The 19,230-nt window shown below is 49.0% G+C and overlaps 1 protein-coding gene across 1 annotated transcript; it reads right to left on the reverse strand.

The window, feature by feature from the left end:
- Positions 1 to 2,090: 2,090 nt before the first annotated feature.
- CTDNEP1 (CTD nuclear envelope phosphatase 1) lies at positions 2,091 to 18,954 on the reverse strand (the record flags this gene model as incomplete). Its single annotated transcript, XM_070956594.1, has 6 exons — positions 18,683 to 18,954; positions 7,242 to 7,308; positions 5,957 to 6,075; positions 3,453 to 3,524; positions 2,347 to 2,463; positions 2,091 to 2,202 (listed from the first exon to the last, which is right to left on the reverse strand). Coding segments are annotated over exons 1-6 (589 nt in total), but the record flags the coding sequence as incomplete, so codon positions are not given.
- Positions 18,955 to 19,230: the final 276 nt, after the last annotated feature.

Genomic DNA, 19,230 nt, shown 5'->3' on the forward strand with positions numbered 1-19,230 from the left:
AAAGTCACCCAGTCAGTTTTCACAGGCAAGAACTAGAACTCTCTGTCTCCTAGTGATTGGCCCAAAGCCACCCATCCGGCTTTCATATCTAAAACAGGACTAGAATTCACCATCTTCTTGATCGCTGGCACAGCTTCCACCTAGCAACAACCCAGTGAGGTAGTCTGGGTTGAGAAAGTGAGTGGTCCAAAGTCACCCAGTCAGTTTTCATGTCTAAAGTGGATCTAGAACTCACCATCGCCTACTGATTTTGCCCAAAGTTACCGAGCCAGTTTGCCCTCCCCACAACAACCCAGTGAGGTAATCTGGGTTGAGAAAGTGAGTGGTCCAAAGTCACCCAGTCAGTTTTCATGAAGCGGAACTAGAACTCACCATCGCCTAGTGATTTTGCCCAGTTACCCGACCTGTTTCCCATCCCCCACACATAACAACAACCCAGTGAGGTTGCCCAGGTTGAGAAAGTGCCAGGTCCAAAGTCACCCAGTTTTCAAGGATAAGGTGAACTAGAACTCTCCGTCTCCTAGTGATCAGCCCCAAAAAAGTCACCCAGCCGGCTTCCAAGTCTAAAACAGGACTAGAATTCCCCGATTTTCTAACCCCGATGCCTTAAGTACTATACCAAACTGCTCTACGTCTCTTAAACCTCAGTCATTTTCCCCCTCAGTCTTCCCTTCAAGCTCAAAAGCCCTCAGGGTCTAAATAAGGAGGAGGAGGAGGAGGAGGAGGAGGAGGAGGAGGAGGAGGAGGAGGAGGAGGAGGAGGAGGAGGAGGAGAATTTCTTTGCTGTTCTGAAAATCTTCTCCATTTCCCAGATCTCTTTCCTAGGTCTAACCTACAGTCGTGGCCAAAATTGTGGAAACCTTTTGGGGAAAAGTTGTATTTTTGAGGTTTGATGGCTAATAACATAACTTTTTTTTTATTTATGAGTTTCAAAATAATCCTTTTCCGCTGCAGGAAGGACCTGGGAATAGCCCAGACCTTCACCAATTGAAACTCTATGGAGCTGACTACAGGAACTGGTTAGTCAGAAGCGACCCCAGCAATGAAACCCAGTTAATAGAGGCCATCCATTCAATCTTGGTTTCACATATAGAACAGCTACAGAACTAAAAGGCTTGGTTCCTTCCATGGGAAGGCATTATAAGGCCGTCATTCATGCTAAAGGTTACCCAACTAAATATTAACTGACATGGGGATCATTTTTGCATACCTCGTTTTTTTCTACAGTGATAATTTTTGTATATCTCGTTTTTTTCTACACGTTTCACTTTTCTCCTTTATACTGTAACTGCTATTCTAACTAGCAAATCCTACATAAAAGTTATTGCATGACATTCTTGATTAAATTACCTTTCCATTGATATATAATTTTATGGTACTAACTACCAAAAAAAAAAAAAAAAGTAGTGTTATGAGCTAGTTTTAGAAAATACACTTTCCCCCAAAAGGTTTCCCCCAATTTTGGCCACTACTGTAGTTTAAATCCAGGAGGAGGAGGACTTTCCTTTGGCCACGCCTCGGCTTGGGAAGCCGGAAAGCTTCCGCTTTCATCCAGCTTCTCGTTTTGCCCACAATCTTGCAAGTTTCATGCCGCCCCATTTCAACGAAGGCCATGAGGGCCGTGTCGAACTCGAGATGCTTCTCGTAACGGGTGCAAGAGGAAATGACTTGCAGATCAGGTTTTCCCTTGCAGCCAAAAGTGCAAATCCGCTCCGTCCCCTCCGCAAACCCCACTCCCTTCCAACACTGATGATGTTCCCTAGATGGGCCATGAAATGTCTGCAAGAAAGCACCCAGCTTTGAGGACACGAAGGACCCTACAATCCCTCCTCCCCTTCTCTTCTTCCTCCTCTCCCCAACAGTTACAGGAAACTACCCAGCTCAGAGAGCACCAAGGACCCCCACAATCTTCCTCCTCCTCCTCACCCCTTCTCTTCTCCCTCCACTCTGCAAGTCCCACACCCTGATGATGTTCTCTAGTTGGGTCGTGAAATGTTTGCAAAGAAACCGCCCAGCTCAGAGAACACTGGAGACCCCACAAAACTGAATTTAAAAACATTTTTTATAAAAAAACCCTCCAGGGGTCTTGCCTGGATGGCTCCTGTAAGCTCCTGGGGAGTTGTCCAAGATGACAATGCTGGACAGGTCATTGTGGACCACCGAAAGGTCTTTGATGTAACTGCCCAGCTCCAAAGTGCAGTGCTGGGGAAGAAAAAGAGAGAGAGGGAGGAGCACGTCAGCCCCCTCCAAAGGCCACGGGGCGCACGCCGAGCGGGAAGGAGGGCAGCTCAGGAGCCCGGGAGGGAGGGGGGGGAGAGCGCCTTTGGGCTCCAGGTGGCCACTCACCTGCCTGTAGTATCTCCGCCTGAGGATGCTCCTGTTATTATCTAGCTTGTCGGCTACAGCCGAGCCATAGATTTCCATGCTGGCTGTGAAGACCACGAGCTCGTACCACTGGCTCACCTGTGGGAGGGAGGGAGGGGGGGAGGAGGGGGGGAGACAGAGGAGGAGGGGGAGAAAAAGGAGGAAGAAGAGGAAGGGGGGGAGGAGGGGAGGAGGAGAGGGAAGAAAAAGAGGAGGAGGTAAGAGGAGGAGGAAGAGGAGGGGGAGAAAAGGGAGGAAGAGAGGGGGGGGAGGAAGGGGGAAGAGAGGAAGGGGAAGAAGAGGAGGGGGAGGAGGAAGAGGGGAAGATGATGAGGAGGGGCGAAGAGGAAGAGGGGGAAGAGGAGGAGGAGGAGGGGGAAGAGGAGGGTGAAGAAAAAGAGGAGGAGGAGGAAGAAGAGGAGAAAGAGGGGGAGAAAAAGGAGGAAGAAGAGGAGGGGGAGGAGGAAGGAGGGGAGGAGGAGGGGGAAGAGGAGGGTGAAGAAAAAGGAGGAGGAGGAAGAAGAGGAGAAAGAGGGGGGAAGAAAAAGGAGGAAGAAGAGGAGGGGGGAGGAAGGAGGGGAGGAGAGGGAAGAAAAAGAGGAAGAGGAGGAGGAAGAGGAGGGGGGAGAACAGGGAGGAAGAAGAGGGAGGGGGGGAGGAAGGAGGGGAGGAGGAGAGGGAAGAAAAAGAGGAGGAGGAGGAGGAAGAGGGGGAGAAAAGGGAGGAAGAAGAGGAGGGGGGGGAGGAAGGAGGAGAGGAGGAGGGAAGAAAAGAGGAGGAAGAGGAGGGGGAGAAAAGGGAGGAAGAAGAGGAGGGGGGGAGGAAGGGGGAAGAGGAGGAAGGGGAAGAAGAGGGAGGGGGGAGGAGGAAGAGGGGAAGATGAGGAGGAGGGGCGAGGAAGAGGAGGAAGGGGTAAGAGGAGGAAGAGGCAAAAAGGTGAGAAGGCTTTTCTTACAGAGATTCATTCCCAGAGGCTCCCAAGGCCAGGGGAGGGTAACTTTAAAATGGGGGGGACTTCAACTCCCAGAATTCCTCAAGTCTTAAAGGGGCCACGTTTGGAGACACACACACAAACACTGCGTGCTTACCACTTCTAGAAAAAAATCCACGTGCGGCCTCTTATGTACAAAAAAACGGACCGGATGCTTATCTATGACAACCTGAAAGGAAAGGAACGGTCATTAGAAGGGTCATTAAAATAAAATAAAACAAAAAGGAACAGCCGAAGAGCCACAAAGTGCACGGACAACCAACACTGACCCAAAAAAGAAAAAAAATAAATCAGGAAATCGTGCAACCGATTATGCCCATTTCCCAGAACCAAACTACTGAGGGGCCCCATGACATCCGCCCGCCCCACCTGGTAGGCACGGTGCTTCACAGCCCCTCTCTAAGTGGTTTAGAGCAAGGGCCACTTTCAAGACTTGTGGACTTCAACTCCCAGAATTCCTCAGCCAGCTTCACTAGACTTCAACTATGACTCTTTTGTAATCCCTTTCTCTGCAATCTCTCTACTCCCTAGAGTAGGATGGGGAAAAAAACAGGCATGATTGAATGGGGAACTCTGGGAGTTGAAGTCCACAAGTCTTAAAAGTTGCCAAGGTCGGAAGAATCCTGGTTTAGAGTCAGCCTCTGGCCCCCAAACAATCTGGGTCCTCGTTTTACCGACCTCGGAAGGACGGAAGGCTGAGTCCACCTCGAGCCTCCTCAGGGCTCTTGTGGCCCCGTCAACCAAAGAATTCCAGCTTGCGGGTGGGGTGGGGTACAGGAAGAGAGCCCTCCCTGCCATTGCCCCCCCCACCCTGTGGAAGACTTCCCCCAGATGCCTTCTGCCTTTTTAATCCATTTTTCGCATCCCTTCCCTCTTTTAAATTTAGTAAGACTCCTTTGATGCTTTTAATATTTTATCGTACAACTCCTAGAGTCCCTGGGCAATTCACGGATGGGTGGGTGGATGAGAGAGAGAGGATGAATATGGATAGATGATAGATAAGACGTATAAAAATGATAGATGATAGATGATAAGTACATGATAGACAGACAGACATATAGAAAGATAGATGATGGATGATAGATAGATACAATAGATAGATAGAGATGACAGACAGACATATACCGTATTTTTTGGAGTATAAGACGCACCTTCGTTTTTGGAGAGGAAAATAAAAAAAAAAAGCTGATTGGTGGGTGGATCTGCCTCCCAGAATACCCCCAATCAGCTGTTCCCAGTGGTGAATTTTAGCAACAGGTTCCTTGGTTGTGAGCTCTGTGCCTTGCTTTCTTTTCCTGCCTCTGAAAGCCTCCGAAACAGAGCTTCAGAAAAAAAGCCTCTGAAGCTCTGTTTGGGGGCTTCTTTTCTGAAGCTTCTTTCAGCCACTGAAATCTCCCTTTGTGAGGCTGGGCGGGGCTACATTCGGAGTATAAGACGCACCCAAATTTTCACCCTCTTTTTTTGGGGGGGGGGGGAAGGTGCGTCTTATATTCTGAAAAATACGGTAGCTAAATAACTAGATGATAGATAGATAGATAGATAGATAGATAGATAAATGATAATGACAGACATACAGCTAGATAGCTAGATGATTGATAAGATACATAGATACATAAATAATAGATAAGTGAGATAGCTAGATACATAAATGATATAGATGACAGACATATAGCTAGATAGCTAGATGATTGATAGATACATAGATGATTGATAGATACATAGATGATAGATATAGATAGATGATTGATACATAGATGATAGGATAGATAGCTAGATGATAGATAAGATAGATGATTGATAGATAGATGATAGATAGATAGATGATAGAGATAGATAGATAGCTAGATGATTGATACATAGATGATAGGATAGATAGCTAGATAGCTAGATGATAGACAGATAGATAGATAGATAGATGATTGATAGATAGATGATAGATAGATGATAGAGATAGATAGCTAGATGATTGATACATAGATGATAGGATAGATAGCTAGATAGCTAGATGATAGACAGATAGATAGATAGATAGATAGATAGATAGATAGATAGATAGATGATTGATAGATACATAGATGATAGGATAGATATATATAGACATATTTGACAGATGATGAAACAGTCAATAGAGATATATAGATCATGGATGGTTGGTGATGGGTAGGCAGGCAGGCAGGCATAGATAGATAGGTATTAGGTATATATAGATATAGATGATAGATAGACCAATAGATATAGAAATCGACATAGACGATAGATGATCAGACAACTGATAGATAGATGATTTATAGACAGTTAATTAGACAGACTCCTCAGAACTGGAGGCATTTTTTAAAGTCAGGGCAAATTCCTGGGCCCTCCCCGATTCAGTGCCCACCCCCTGCCCCCCGCATCCCAAACCCCTCCTCAAAAGTGGATGGAGCAGCCGGACCCCAGCATCGTCCGAGGGAGGCCTTTGGCTGGTCAGTCCAGGTGACAGGCAGGTCTCTAGGTCGGGAGCCTGTCGGGGACCCCTCCACGCTTTTCCCGCAGAGAGACCTAGCTCTCGTGACCCCGGCGGCCCCGTCGTCTCTATCCCCCCCCCTTCCAGAAGAGGCTTACCTTCAAGATGAAGTCAGGGGGGGTTCCCGGCCGTACGGTGGGCCTGAGGACCCCGTCGTGATGGGAGTGGATGAGGGTCTCGTCCAGGTCCAGGACAAGAATCTTCCTCTTCACCTGATCTGCCGGAGAGAGGGAGGGAAAAAAGGGGGGGCGGGGGTCTTTTTCTTAATGGCTTTTTTAGCGCAGGGAGTCCTCGGCTTACAACCGAAATTTCGGTGGCTAAAGCAGGACGTTTGTTAAGCGACCTTTGCCCTGTTTTACGACCGTTCTCGCCAGGGCCGTTAAGGGAATCGCCGCGGCTGTGAAGTTAGTCACACCGCCGTGAAGTGAATCCGGCTTCCCCCCCACCCCCCATGGACTGTGCTCGTCAGACGGTCGCAAAAGGGGATCGCGTGACCGTCATAAAATAGGAGTCGGTTGCCAAGCATCCGAATGTAACTCACTTAACCACGGGGCGGCTGCAGTGGTCGCTAAGTGTGAAAAAGTCACATTTTGCAGTGCCGTTGCAACTTTGAACTGTCACTAAATGAACTGTCGTAAGTCGAGGACTGCCTGCCGTATCTTCCCTACTCCTCTGTTTGGGGGAAGAGACCCTTACAGGGAGAAAGGACACCCGTCCCCCTCCCCCAAGGCTACAGGTAGTCCTCGACATATGGCCGCAATCGAGCTCAAAGGCTCCGCCGCTAAGCGTGACAGTTGCTAAGGGAGTATCGCCCCGTTGAACGACCTTTCGGTCGTGAAGGAAATCCCTGCCGTCGTTAAGCGAGTTACGTAGTTCTTAAGCGAATCTGGCTTTCCCCCATCGACTTGGCTCATCGGAAGGTCGCAAAAGGGGATGATGTGGCCCCGCCCACCCCAGATCACTGCCACCGTCGTAAATAGGAGACAATTGCCAAGCGTCTGAAACTCTGACCACGTGACTTATGTGGCTGCTGCGGCCGTTGTAAATACGAGTCAGTTGGCAAGCGCCTCAATTTTGATCAAGTGACTGGGGAGGGGGGGAAGCTGCAAAGGTCGCAAGTGTGAAAAACGGTCGTAAGTCGCTAGTTTTCAGTGCCGTCGTAACTTAGAACGGACACTAAATGAATTGCCTGCATGGGGTGTCTTTTAAAAAAAAAAAAAAAAAAAAAGTTTGGAAGCTGCCCACCTGGGGGTGAGGTGGGCAGCCGTATCAATAAATCATAATAGGAGGAAAGGGAGGAAAGGCCCAGGATCCCCCAAGAAAACCCCCAAGCCCCTTCCAGCCCCCCCCCAGTGGACCCCCGAGGGGGCAGAACATACTTACTCAGCCGTTCTCGCGAAACCCGGGAAAGAGGGAGGATATCGTACCGCACCGTCTGATACTGGATCACCTGCCGGAAGGAGACACGACAACCACATCAGCAGGGCTGCGACTGTGAAGGAGGCTTGGCATCCGAGCGGCTGAGAGGCCGAGGGGACCCCCACCCCCCCCCCAGGCGCAGGGCGGCCGGCTCCACGGAGGAAGGCAGGCCAGGATCGGGCAAACCCCGATTTGCAAGGATTGCGGTTAAAGTGCCACGAGGCCGGGACTCCCACGTGGTGTGGTTTCCGGAATGGCCACGGAGGCTTCCTTGCTTTACTGACACACGCAGGAGAGGAAGCGACAGGTAAGAGTTACCTTTAAGGGGCAAAGGGGAGGGCCACGGTTGGGTCACACGGTGGAAGGAAGAGGGGAAAGAGAAGTATGGGAAGGAAGGGTGGGAAGGAAGGAAGGAAGGAAGGAAGGAAGGAAGGAAGGAAGGAAGGAAGGAAGGAAGGAAGGAAGGAAATAGAGAAAAGGAAGGAAAGAGGGAGGGAAATGAGAAGAGAGGGAGGAAAGGAAGGAAGGAAGGAAGGAAGGAAAGAGGAAGGAAGGAAGGAAGGAAAAAGGGAGAGAGAGAGGAAGGAAGGAAGGAAGGAAAGAGAGAGAGAGGAAGGAAGGAAAATGGGAAGGAAGGAAGGAAAGAGAAGGGAAGGAAGGAAGGAAAGAGAGAAGGATGGGAAGGAGAAAGATGAGAAAGAGAAGGAAGGAAGGAAGGAAGGAAGGAAGGAAAGAAGGAAGGAAGAGAGGGAGGACGGAAGGATCCACCCACAAGGACCTCATGCCACCTTGGCAGGCCATCCATCACCGGTGGCAGCAACAGGGCCAAGGGGGCACCTTAACATTTAGAAGCTCTGCCAAGTCTATTTTTGCCTCTCCCCACCAGCTGCTCGTTGGCCAAAGGCTCAGCTCCTCCTTCCCAAGGGCACCAGGACGGGCACCCACCCAGCTCTCTCCTCTCTGCTTCTGTCACACACACACACACACACACACACACACACACACACACACACACACGTTTGTGCGTGCCAACAGCCTCCTCCGCCCCCCCCCGTCCACTCGCTTCAGGGCCCTCCAGACCCCGGTGCCTCCGGCTGGCCCCCTCCCACCCCACCAGCTCTTCTTCCAAAATTAGCTTCCTGCGGTTGGGAAGCCGGCCAGGGTCTCCAGCTCTCCCAGCCCAGCAGAAGGGGAAGAGCGGAGAAGGCCAAGGGGAAGAGAGGATTGGGGGCGGGGGGGTTGGGGCTGGACAGCAAGACCTCCTCCAGTCCTTCCCGTTCGGGGGGTGGATGACTTGACAAAAAGGTGCCTGTACTTGAGAAAGAAAGAAAGAAAGAAAGAAAGAAAGAAAGAAAGAAAGAAAGAAAGAAAGAAAGAAAGAAAGAAAGAAAGAAAGAAAGAAAGAAAGAAAGAAAGAAAGAAAGAAAGAAAGAGGAAGAAATGGAAGGAAGGAAGAAAAGGAAGGAAGGAAGGAAGGAAGGAAGGAAGGAAGGAAGGAAGGAAGGAAGGAAGGATGGGTGAGAGTGAGGGGGGAGAGAGAGAGAAAGAAAGAAAGAAAGAAAAAAGAAAGAAAGAAAGAAAGAAAGAAAGAAAGAAAGAAAGAAAGAAAGAAAGAGGAAGGAAGGGAAAGGAAAGAAAGAAAAGAAAGGAAGGAAGGAAAGGAAAGGAAGGGAAGAAAAGGAAGGAAAGAAAGAAAGAAAGAAAGAAAGAAAGAAAGAAAGAAAGAAAGAAAGAAAGAAAGAGGGAGGGAGGAAAGGAAAGGAAGGAAGGAAGAAAAGGAAAGAAAGAAAGAAAGAAAGAAAGAGGAAAGGGAAGGAAGGAAGGAAGGAAGGAAGGAAGGAAGGAAGGAAGGAAGGAAAGAAAGAAAGAAAGAAAGAAAGAAAGAAAGAGGAAGGAAGGAAGGAAAAGAAAGGAAGAAAGAAAAGGAAAGAAAGAAAGGAATGAAAGGAAAGGAAGGAAGGAAGGAAGGAAGAAAAGGAAAGAAAGAAAGAAAGAAAGAAAAGAAAGAAAGAAAGAAAGAAGGAAGGAAGGAAGGGAAAGAAAAGGAAAGGAAAGGAAAGGAAAGGAAAGGAAAGGAAAGAAAGAAAGAAAGAAAGATAAGAAAGAAGAAAGAAGAAAGAAGGAGGAAGGAAGGAAGGAAAAGGCAGGAAAGGAAGAAAGAAAGGAACAAGAAGAAGAATGAAAGGAAGGAAGGAAGGAAGAAGAAAGGAAGAAAGAAGAAAGGAAAGAAAGAAAGAAAGAAAGAAGAAAGAAGGAAAGAAAAGAAAGGAAAAGGAAAGGCAAGAGAAGAAGAAAGAAAGAAAGAAAGAAAGAAAGAAAGAAAGAAAGAAAGAAAGAAGGAGGGAGGGAGGGAAGAAAGGAAAGGAAAGGAAGGAAGGAAGAAAAGGAAAGAAAGAAAGAAAGAAAGAGGAAATGGAAGGAAGGAAGGAAGGGAAAGGAAAGGAAAGGAAGAAAGAAAAGGAATGAAAGGAAATGGAAGGAAGGAAGAAAAGGAAAGAAAGAAAAGAAAGAAAGAAAGAAAGAAAGAAAGAAAGAAAGAAAGAAAGAAAGAAAGAAAGAAAGAAAGAAAGACCAGGAGTTTTTTGGAGTGGAGGAAGGAGGGCGATGCCCCCCAACCGGCCCCTTCCAGAGGGTGGTGGGATGTGGGGGATGCCACCATGGAGACCCTTGCCCTGTGGAATAACCCACCTAGGAGTAAAGGATGCCAATGAGTGGAGAGGGGGGGGGACCTTCCTATCCTATTTACATTCCCCCCCCCCACTCCCCATACTTGAACTCAAATTAGAGGAGAAAACAAATAGAAGTCAAACCAGAAGAAAATAAAACTGGACGTTTTTAAGAAGCGGTTGGTTGGTTGGTTGTCTGCCTGCCTGAAATGTTGAGCTGGGGGTTGGACTACATGACCTCTAGGGTCCCTTCCGACTCCGTTATTCTGTTGTCTCCAGAAATTGTGGGACCTCCATCCCTGGAGGATTTTAAAAAAGAGACTGGACAGCCACTTGTCTGGATTATACAGTCTCCTCTTTTGAGTTGGGGGTTGGACTAGCTGATCTCTGATATCCCTTCCAACTGTTATTCTGTTCTGTAATCCTCGGGAGGGGGGGGATACAATGACTCTGCGCCCCCCCCCACACACACACAGGAGAAAAACTACCCTCTCCCCACTGCATTTCCTTGGCTCTCAAATGCTGGGGTTTTTTAAAAAAAAAAATTGGGTTGTTATACACGGGTAATGCTGGGAACATTAAGCAAGGAAGGCAGGAAAAGAACAGGTCGTTCTCGACGTATGACCACAACTCGGCCAAAACCTCCGTTAAGCAAGGCATGAGTTTTTCCCCCTTTGATCACCATCCTAGCCACACTTGTGAAGGCGACAGCGGGGGCTAAGGACACCGCTTTTTTTCCCCACTTCGCCGATGTCAAGATATATTACATCAGCCACATTCCCGCTATCTACTAACGAAGAAAATAATCCCATCAATTAAAGGGAGTCTAGCCAAATTTCTCCGGGGTCCCTTACGGTGCTGAATTCTGCGCGGCTGGAGGGGATTCTGGGAGTCGAAGTCCACCAAGTCTTAAAAGTGGCCACGGTTGGAGAACAATTCACAATTCTCCGTGGCTTTTATTTTATTTATTTATTTTATTTTATTTTATTAAATTTCTATACCGCCCTTCTCCCGAAGGACTCAGGGCGGTGAACAGCCAGAATATAAAACACAGAGATACAAAATTTAAAATAAGATTAAAACGAATTAAATAATTTAGGCTGAATTTTAAAATACCCCATAATTAAACAGATTAAAATTTTGTATTTAAAATTTAAATTTAAAAAAAGGAGATGATTTAGGCCAGGCCAGCTTGATGAAATAAAAACGTTTTAAGCACGCGACGGAAGGTGCGAAGATCCGGGATCCTCCGTATCTCCGGGGGGGGGATTTTTGTGGTCTTTGTGTCTCGGCTCCATGGCCGACCCTGAGACGCCGAAGCCCCCCACCCCTTCAGAGAAAGACCCTAGGCGCACCAAGCGCGAGGGAAGAAGAGCTCAATGCTCTGGCGATGCCAGGCGGAGCGTGGCAGTCAAAGCTCCCCTCCAAGCGACAGGCGGAGAGATTTTGTTGTGGCCACTTTTTTGCCAGGACACATAAATAGCAGCTTTGACCATTTTGGGGCATGAGAAAGGAGGAAGTAGGATTCCAGAGAAAATGGAACCATTGTTTAGGCGTCTTACTTACTTTGCACATGCGTGTGCAAAGGGACAAAAGTTCCATTACGCAGGTTAAATGTAGAATAGAACAGAGCTGGGAGGGGCCTTGGAGGTCTTCTAGTCCAGCCCTGTAAAAATCTCCAAGTGGGGAAGCACCCACAACTTCTGGTGGCAAGCTGTTCCACGGGTTAATTGTTTGTTAGGATTGCTCCAACAATGCCCGCTGGGAGCAGAGTGAGACGAAAACGTCCAGTGAGGCTACTCATCTGGATTATCACGGAATAACAGAGTTGGAAGGGGTCTTGGAAGTCATCTAGTCTAACCCATTTGAGCAGGAGACACACACACACACCCCATACATACACACAGATATGTTCGAGCAGGACAACCCTATATACCCTATGGTGCCACACACAGAACAGCGCACAAACTCTGCTAGAGGGAAGCTCCCTGAAGATGGGCTCCAGCACGAATCCGAAAGCTCGGAAGTCAAAACTTCCGGTCTTGGTGATCGACTCGGCCTGCCACGTTATCCTGGGACACGTCTATTCGCCTTCGTTCATGAGACCCTACAGCATTCCAGGCTGTCCAATCTCTGCTTGAAAACTTCCACTGATGAAGCAGCCACAACTTCTGGTGGCAAGGAGTTCCACTGATTGATTGTCCTCAATGTTGGGAAATTCCTCCTGAATTCCAGGTTGCTTCTCTCCTTGATTAGTTTCCACCCGTTGCCTCTTGTCGGGCGCTTTGGAGAATAGCTTGACTCCCTCTTCTTTGGGGCAGCCCCTCAAATATGGGAAGATGCTATCATGCCACCCCCCAGTCCTCCTTTTCATCGAAGCAGACGAACCCAATTCCTGCAACCGTTCTTCGCGTGTTTTATCCTTCACCCCCCTAATCGTTCTTGTTGCTCTTCTCTGCATTCTTGTCTCCAGGAGTTGTGGGTGCTTCATCCCTGGAAAAGAGACGGTGTGGAATAGTCTAGGGACTCCTGCTTGAGCAAGGGGTTGGACTAAAAGACCTCCAAAGTCTCTTTCGGCTCTGCCGTCTAACAAAGAGAAGGACTAGGGGCGACAGGACAGCAGTGTCCTAATATTTGAGGGGCTGCCACAGAGAAGAGGGGGTGGTGGGATCTACCTGTTCTCCAAAGCACCGGAGGGCAGGACAAGAGGAGCAACAGGTGGAAACTAGTCAAGGAGAGAAGCAACCTAAAACTAAGGAGAAATTTCCTAATGGTGAGAGCGATTAATCAGTGGAACTCCTTGCCACCGGAAGTTGTGTCTGTTCCAACACTGGAGGCTTTGAAGAAGAGATTGGACCACCATTTTTCTGGAGTGGTATAGCTCGAGCAAGGGGGTTGGACTAGATGACCCCCCCCAAAGGCCCCTCCCGGCCCAATGGCTCCTATATTACATCTGAACAGCTACCCAAACAGGGTGACAGAAGGCAAATCAATGGAAGGATTTCACTTGGCACGAGAGAGCAAAATGGGGGGACGATGGTGGTCGCATATATGCCCGCTGAGGAATTCTGGGAGTTGAAGTCCCCAAGTCATAAAGGGGGCCATCCTTCCCCACCCCCGCAAAACAGAGGAAACCCAACTCAAGGGCGAGCGAGCAAGCTTCCGGTGTGACACTGAAGTCCTCAGCAGCTACACAAACACACACAAAGAGAGAGAGAGAGAGAGAGAGCATCCTCGTTCATCTCTGAGGTCAGCAGACATCCTGCCTTTCGCTTTCAATTCCTTCGGCTGGGTTCCTTCCTTTTGCCAACCTCCCCGTCCTCCGTCCTCCCACACCCATCACTTCTAAAGTGACATTAAAATACGGAAGCACTGAAAAAATAAGGGGAAAAAAAAAAGGGGGGGTGGGAAACATGGCATAGGGGCTGAGTCCCAGCTGGCCTTGGCTTTATTTAGCAGAAAAAAACCAGAGTTGGAAGAAGGGGCCTTGGAGGTCTTCTAGTCCAACCCCCTGCTCCGGCAGGAAGCCCTATGCCATTTCAGACACACAGCGGTCTCGTCTTCAAAACCTCTGAGGTTTATTTTATTTTTTTTTCCTCCCTTTCTAATTTGGGTTCCAATTTGTCTCCTCTAATTTGAGATCCTGTAAGCCAGAAAATGGGAAAACCCATCTCCAAAAGTTTGGGAGGACAGAAGCCAGAAAGCACATTCATTATCCAACGTAATTGGTTAATGATTGATTGCTTTATAAGGTGAGACAGAGAGAGAGAGAGAGAGCAGAGACAGAGAAAGACGGACAGAGAGGGAGAGAGAAACAGAGAGAGAGACAGACACACAGAGACAGAGAGAGAGACACACACAAAGAACGAGAGACAGAGACAGAGACAGAGAGAGAGAGAGAAAGAGAGGGAGACAGAGAGAAACAGAGAACGAGAGGAGAGAGAGAGACAGAGAAAGAGACAGAGACACACACACACAGAACGAGAGAGACAGAGAATGAGAAACAGAGAGAGAACGAGAGACAGAGAGACAGAGAACGAGAGAGGAGACAGAGACACAAACACACACAGAGAGAGAGAGAGAGAGAGAGACAGAGAGAACGAGAGGAGAGAGAGACACACACAAACACACACACACACAGAGAATGAGAGAGAAACAGAGAGAACGAGAGGAGAAAGAGACAGAGAACGAGAGAGAGACAGAGACACAAACACACACACAGAACGAGAGACAGAGAATGAGAGAGAAACAGAGAGAACGAGAGAAGAGAAGCAGAGACACAAACACACATACACACACAGACACACACAGAGAATGAGAGAGAAACAGAGAGAGACAGAGAGAGACAGAGAACGAGAGAGACAGAGACACAAACACAGAGAGACAGAATGAGAGAGAAACAGAGAGAGAGAATGAGAGTAGACAGAGACAGAACGAGAGAGACAGAGACACAAACACACACACAGAACGAGAGACAGAGAATGAGAGAGAAACAGAGAGAGAACGAGAGGAGAGAGACAGAGAACGAGAGAGACACACACACACACACACACACACACACAGAGAGAGAGAGAGAGAGAGAGAGAGAGAGAGAGAGAGAGAGAGAGAGAGAAAATCAGACAAACTTGTGACTTAAGGAATACCACAAAATTGTTCTGCCCCAGCTACGGGCCACAACAAAAATAGAGAACAGACATGAATTGATGGCACGCAATTCACAACAAATATCGAGCTTAACAGGCAAGATTCATATACAGGTAGTCCTCGACTTACGACAGTTCATTTAGTGACCGTTTGAACTTACAACGGCTGTGGAAAAAGTGACTTTGGTCCGTTTTTCACACTTCGGACCATGGCAGCATCTCCGCAGTCGGGTGATCAAAATTCGGGTGCTTGGCTATTTACGACGGTCGCAGTACAGTGTCCCACGGGGGGAAGGGGGGCATGTGATCCCTTTTTGTGACCTTCTGACAAGCGACATCAATGGGGCAGCCAAATTCACTTAAAACAACCGGGTGACTCACTGAACAGCTGTCGTGATTCACTTAAGAACTGTGGCACAAAAAGTCGTAAAACGGGGCAAAACTCCCTTAACTGTCTTGCTTAGCCACAGAAACGCCGGGCTCCGTTGCGGTCGCAAGTCAAGGACTACCCGCATTGTCTTAACACAGCTCCGTGCTCTTCCTTTCTTTCTCTGTCACCGGCTTTAAAAGTTCCCTTTTTACTTTCCAGTGGCAACCAAGAGACGTAAAACTCGAGCCCAGCTAGTTTCAACTCTCCGAGGAAGAATGGAGAAATGTTGTAGTTAGTCCCCGACTTATAACCGTTCGATTAGCGACCATTCAAAGTTATAATGGCACTGAAAAAAGGGACTATTTTGAAGCCGGATTCGCTTAACAACCGTGTGTTGCTAACTTAACTGCTGGGAATTCAACTCAACAACCGTGGCAGGAAAAGTTGTAAACTAGGTCAAAATTCACTGAACTGCCTCGCCTTAGCAAGAGAAACACTTTGGGCTCTGTTGTGGTCGTAAATCGAGGACTACCTGTCCTTGCAAACGGAGGGTGTCACCAATCTGGCCTGCTAGAGACGCTCTTGTCCTCTGCTGAATTCTCCATTGGGGGTGGGGTGGGGTGGGGTGGGCCAAATTTTAACCACATCCAGACGATTTGCCGTCCCTTCCCCCTCAGCCTCAGCCATGCTGGGAGAAAGCAGCTAATAATCTTAGGAGATACTACCTATAGCAGGGATGGCTAACCTTTTTGCCATCGCGTGCCAGGAGGGGGTGGGTGGGGGAGGATCACGCGCGCATGTGCCCACACCCATAACTCTATGCGCCCTGCCACTCTAGGACTCTCTGGAGGCTGGGGACAGCAAAAAATGTCACTTCTTGTCCAATTGGAAGTTGGGAAACGGGCTGTTTCAGGCCTCCGAAGGGATGGGGAAGGCTGTTTTCGCCCTCCCCAGATGCATAGAGAGAATCTGGGGACAGGTGAGAAAGAAAAACAGGCCTTCCCCGCCAGGCCCTCCGGAGGCAGGAAATATCCTGTTTCCCTACTTCTGGTGGGCCCAGAAGGCCTGAAAATCAGCTGGCCAGCACATGCATGCACGCCAGAGCTGAGCTGGCGTGCCCATTGATATGGCTACACGTGCCATAGGTTCGCCATCACGGACCTATAGTATCTTAAAACTAAGACTGCAGCGTCTACAGAAATCAAAACAACCCGTTTATGGCTACGTCTGGGTTTTTTGGGGGGATGTCGCTTTACAAACCAGGTTACACTTTCCGCCGCTGAATTCCTTAAAGGGGATCATAGACCATGATTTATCAGATCAGCCAGCCCATCGCACGATGGTCTCACTCCTATGTAACTCACAACACCCACTCTTTGTAGGAAGTATTGTGTTTCCCCGAAAATAAGACCCTGTCGTATATTTTTTTTGAACCCTGAAATAAACGCTTGGCCTTATTGCCATGCGCTCAAAATAAGCTGATTGGGCTTATTAACAGAGGTGGTCTTATTTTGGGGGGGGGGGAAACAGGGTACCATGAACGCATGTCATTGTCGTTCAGAAGACAGGTTTAGTTTATCGGACGGCAGAGGTTCGGGGATGGGATCTCTTATTTCCCTCTGCCTTGAATCTACCCCACACCCTGCCTGTTATTAAGGCCCTATGTCTGCTGCCTGAATCCAAACTGAACCCCTTGCAAGTTTATCTGATATCCGAAGGTCAATAGAAGCATCCAAAATTGAGGTAGGATGTGTATATAACATGGGGTTGCAACAGAAGAGAACGTTTGGGGTTGAACTGTGGGGAGCTTGCCGCCTTTTCTTGCAGACGTTTCATGAGCCAACTAGGGAATGCCATCAGTGCTCACTAAGGAAGGAGGTGTGCTGTTTATATGCTCCCTGTCAGTGTTGGTGGGAATTCCTGAATTAGGTACTACCCTACCCCTCAATTAGGAGGCGCTCAGCAGTAATCAGCACCGTGATAAGCAGAGATGAAACCCAGAATTAGTTATCAGAGCAACTACCAAGCATGTGATCAAAGAACTACCGATTCAAGGAAACAAGTCAAATAGGAAAAACAGCCTAATTAAGGGAGCACCAAAACCACTTCTAACATTGACAGGACAAACCAACTTTGATATAAACAAAGAGGAAACCGTTCTAGCAGTGATGATGTTCTTTAGCTGGGTCATGAGACGTCTCCAAGAAAACACCCCAGCTCAGAGAATATCCCCACAGCCCTCTCCCCCCACCCCTTTGCAGGTCTCCCTCCCTTCCAGCTCTGATGATGTTCCCTAGTTGGGTCACGAAACATCTGCAAGAAAACAACTAAGCTTGGAGAGAAACAAGGACCCCACAGTCCTCCTCCTCCTCCTTTTCCTCTTCCTCCTCTACCTCTTTCTTCTTCTCATCCTCCTGCACTCCACAAATCCCCCTCCCTTCTAGAACTGATAATGTTCCCTAGTCGGGTCATGAGACGTCTGCCAAAAAAACTACCAAGCCCAGAGAGCACCCAGGACCCTCTAACCCCCCTTTTCCTCCTCGCCTTCCTCCTTCTATGCAAACCCCTCTTTCCCTTCTAGATGCTCCCTAATTGGATCATGAAATGTTTCCAAAAAATAAAAACAACCCCCCCCACCCCACCCCATGCTCAGAGAGGAGCCCAAGTTTCTTCCCCTTCCTCCTCCTCTCTCTCTCCCTCCCTTCCAGCCCTGATGAGGTTCCCTAGTCGGGTCATGAGACGTCTGCCAGGAAAACTACCAAGCCCAGAGACCACCAAGGACCCCACAGTCCTCCTCTTCCTCCCTCCCCCTCCTCCCTCCCCCTCCTCCCTTCTAGCACTGATGATGTTCTCTAGTTGGGTTATGAAACGTCTGCAAGAAAACAGCCAAGCTCAGACACCACCCAGGACCCCACAGTCGTCCTCTAATACCTGATAATGTTACCTAGTCGGGTCATGAGACATCTCAAAAATAAAAAAATAAAAAAAACACCCAATCATGCTCCGAGAGCACCAAGGACCCCACAGTCCTCCTCTTCTTCCTCCGCCCCTTCCTTCCAGCAGTGATGAGGTTCCCTAGCTGGGTCATGGGACGTCTGGAAAACTACCACACCCAGAGACCACCAAGGACCCCCCCCAGGTCCTCCTCTTCCTCCCCTCCTGCACTCTCTGTCCTTCTCACAAACCCTCCTCCCTTCTAATTAATTCAATTTATAATCAATTCAATTTATATGCCGCCCCTCTCCGAAGACTCAGGGCTAGTATGATGTTCCCTAGTCGGGTCATGAGACGTCTGCAAGAAAACCACCCAGCTCAGAGACCACCCAGGACCCCACAGTTCCTCCTCCTCCTCTTAATACCTGATAATGTTACCTAGTTGGGTCATGAGACGCCTCCCAAGAAAACCACGCAGGACCCCTCAAATAAAAGGTTGAGGGGGGGAAGGAGGACTTGCTGCCTCTTTTCATGTATGTGTATATATATATATATATATATATATATATATATATATATATATATATATATATATATATATATATATATATATATACATATACATATATATAATAAAACTTATGATTATGATATAAAAGCTCACAGAGAAACCCTCCAGGTGGCCCCACCCCCACCTCTCCTCCCTCCCTCCCCCACGCAGAGCCCCTCCCTTCCCTCCCTCCCTGCACTCTGCACGTCCTCAGAGGCGCCCTCGCCGGCCCCTCTACTCACGGTGCGGGCCTGCCGTCGCAGGAGGTAGAGCAGGAAGCTCCAGAGCTTGGCGGCGAAGGCCAGGAAGGCCCGGAGGCCGAGCAGGCACTGCGAGCGCATCATCCCGCCGGCGGGGCCCGCCGCGCCCCCGGCCCGGCCCAGCTCCGCCAGTTTCCAGCGGGGGACGGAAGAGGAGGAAGAGGAGGAGGAGGAGGACGGCAGGGCCCTCCGGTCAGCCCGTGCCCGCGGGCCCCGCCATCCCGGCTTCCCCCGCCGCCTCCTCCTTCCCTCCCTCGTTCGCTCGCTCGTTCGGCTCCGCTCTCCCGCCTGAGGGGGAAGCGCTGCCCCCCCTCCCCCACCGACGCTCGCCTCCGCTTTTCCACAGGGATCACTTCCGGAGCGAGCGGACCGAGCGCCCAGCGACTGCTTCCGGGGCGCCGGAGAAGGCGGGTGGGAGGAAAGGCCATGCGCGTCCAATTAGAAGGCGAGGGAGGAGGAGGAGGCGGGGCCCGGAGAGCGCCGCGCATGCGCTCCCTCCGCTTTATTAAAATAAAAAGAAAAGGAGCCCA

Source organism: Pituophis catenifer, unplaced genomic scaffold, assembly GCF_029215685.1.
Source record: "Pituophis catenifer annectens isolate HBS135680 unplaced genomic scaffold, rPitCat1.0.hap2 SCAF_102, whole genome shotgun sequence".
Classification (NCBI taxonomy): Eukaryota; Metazoa; Chordata; class Lepidosauria; order Squamata; family Colubridae; genus Pituophis; species Pituophis catenifer.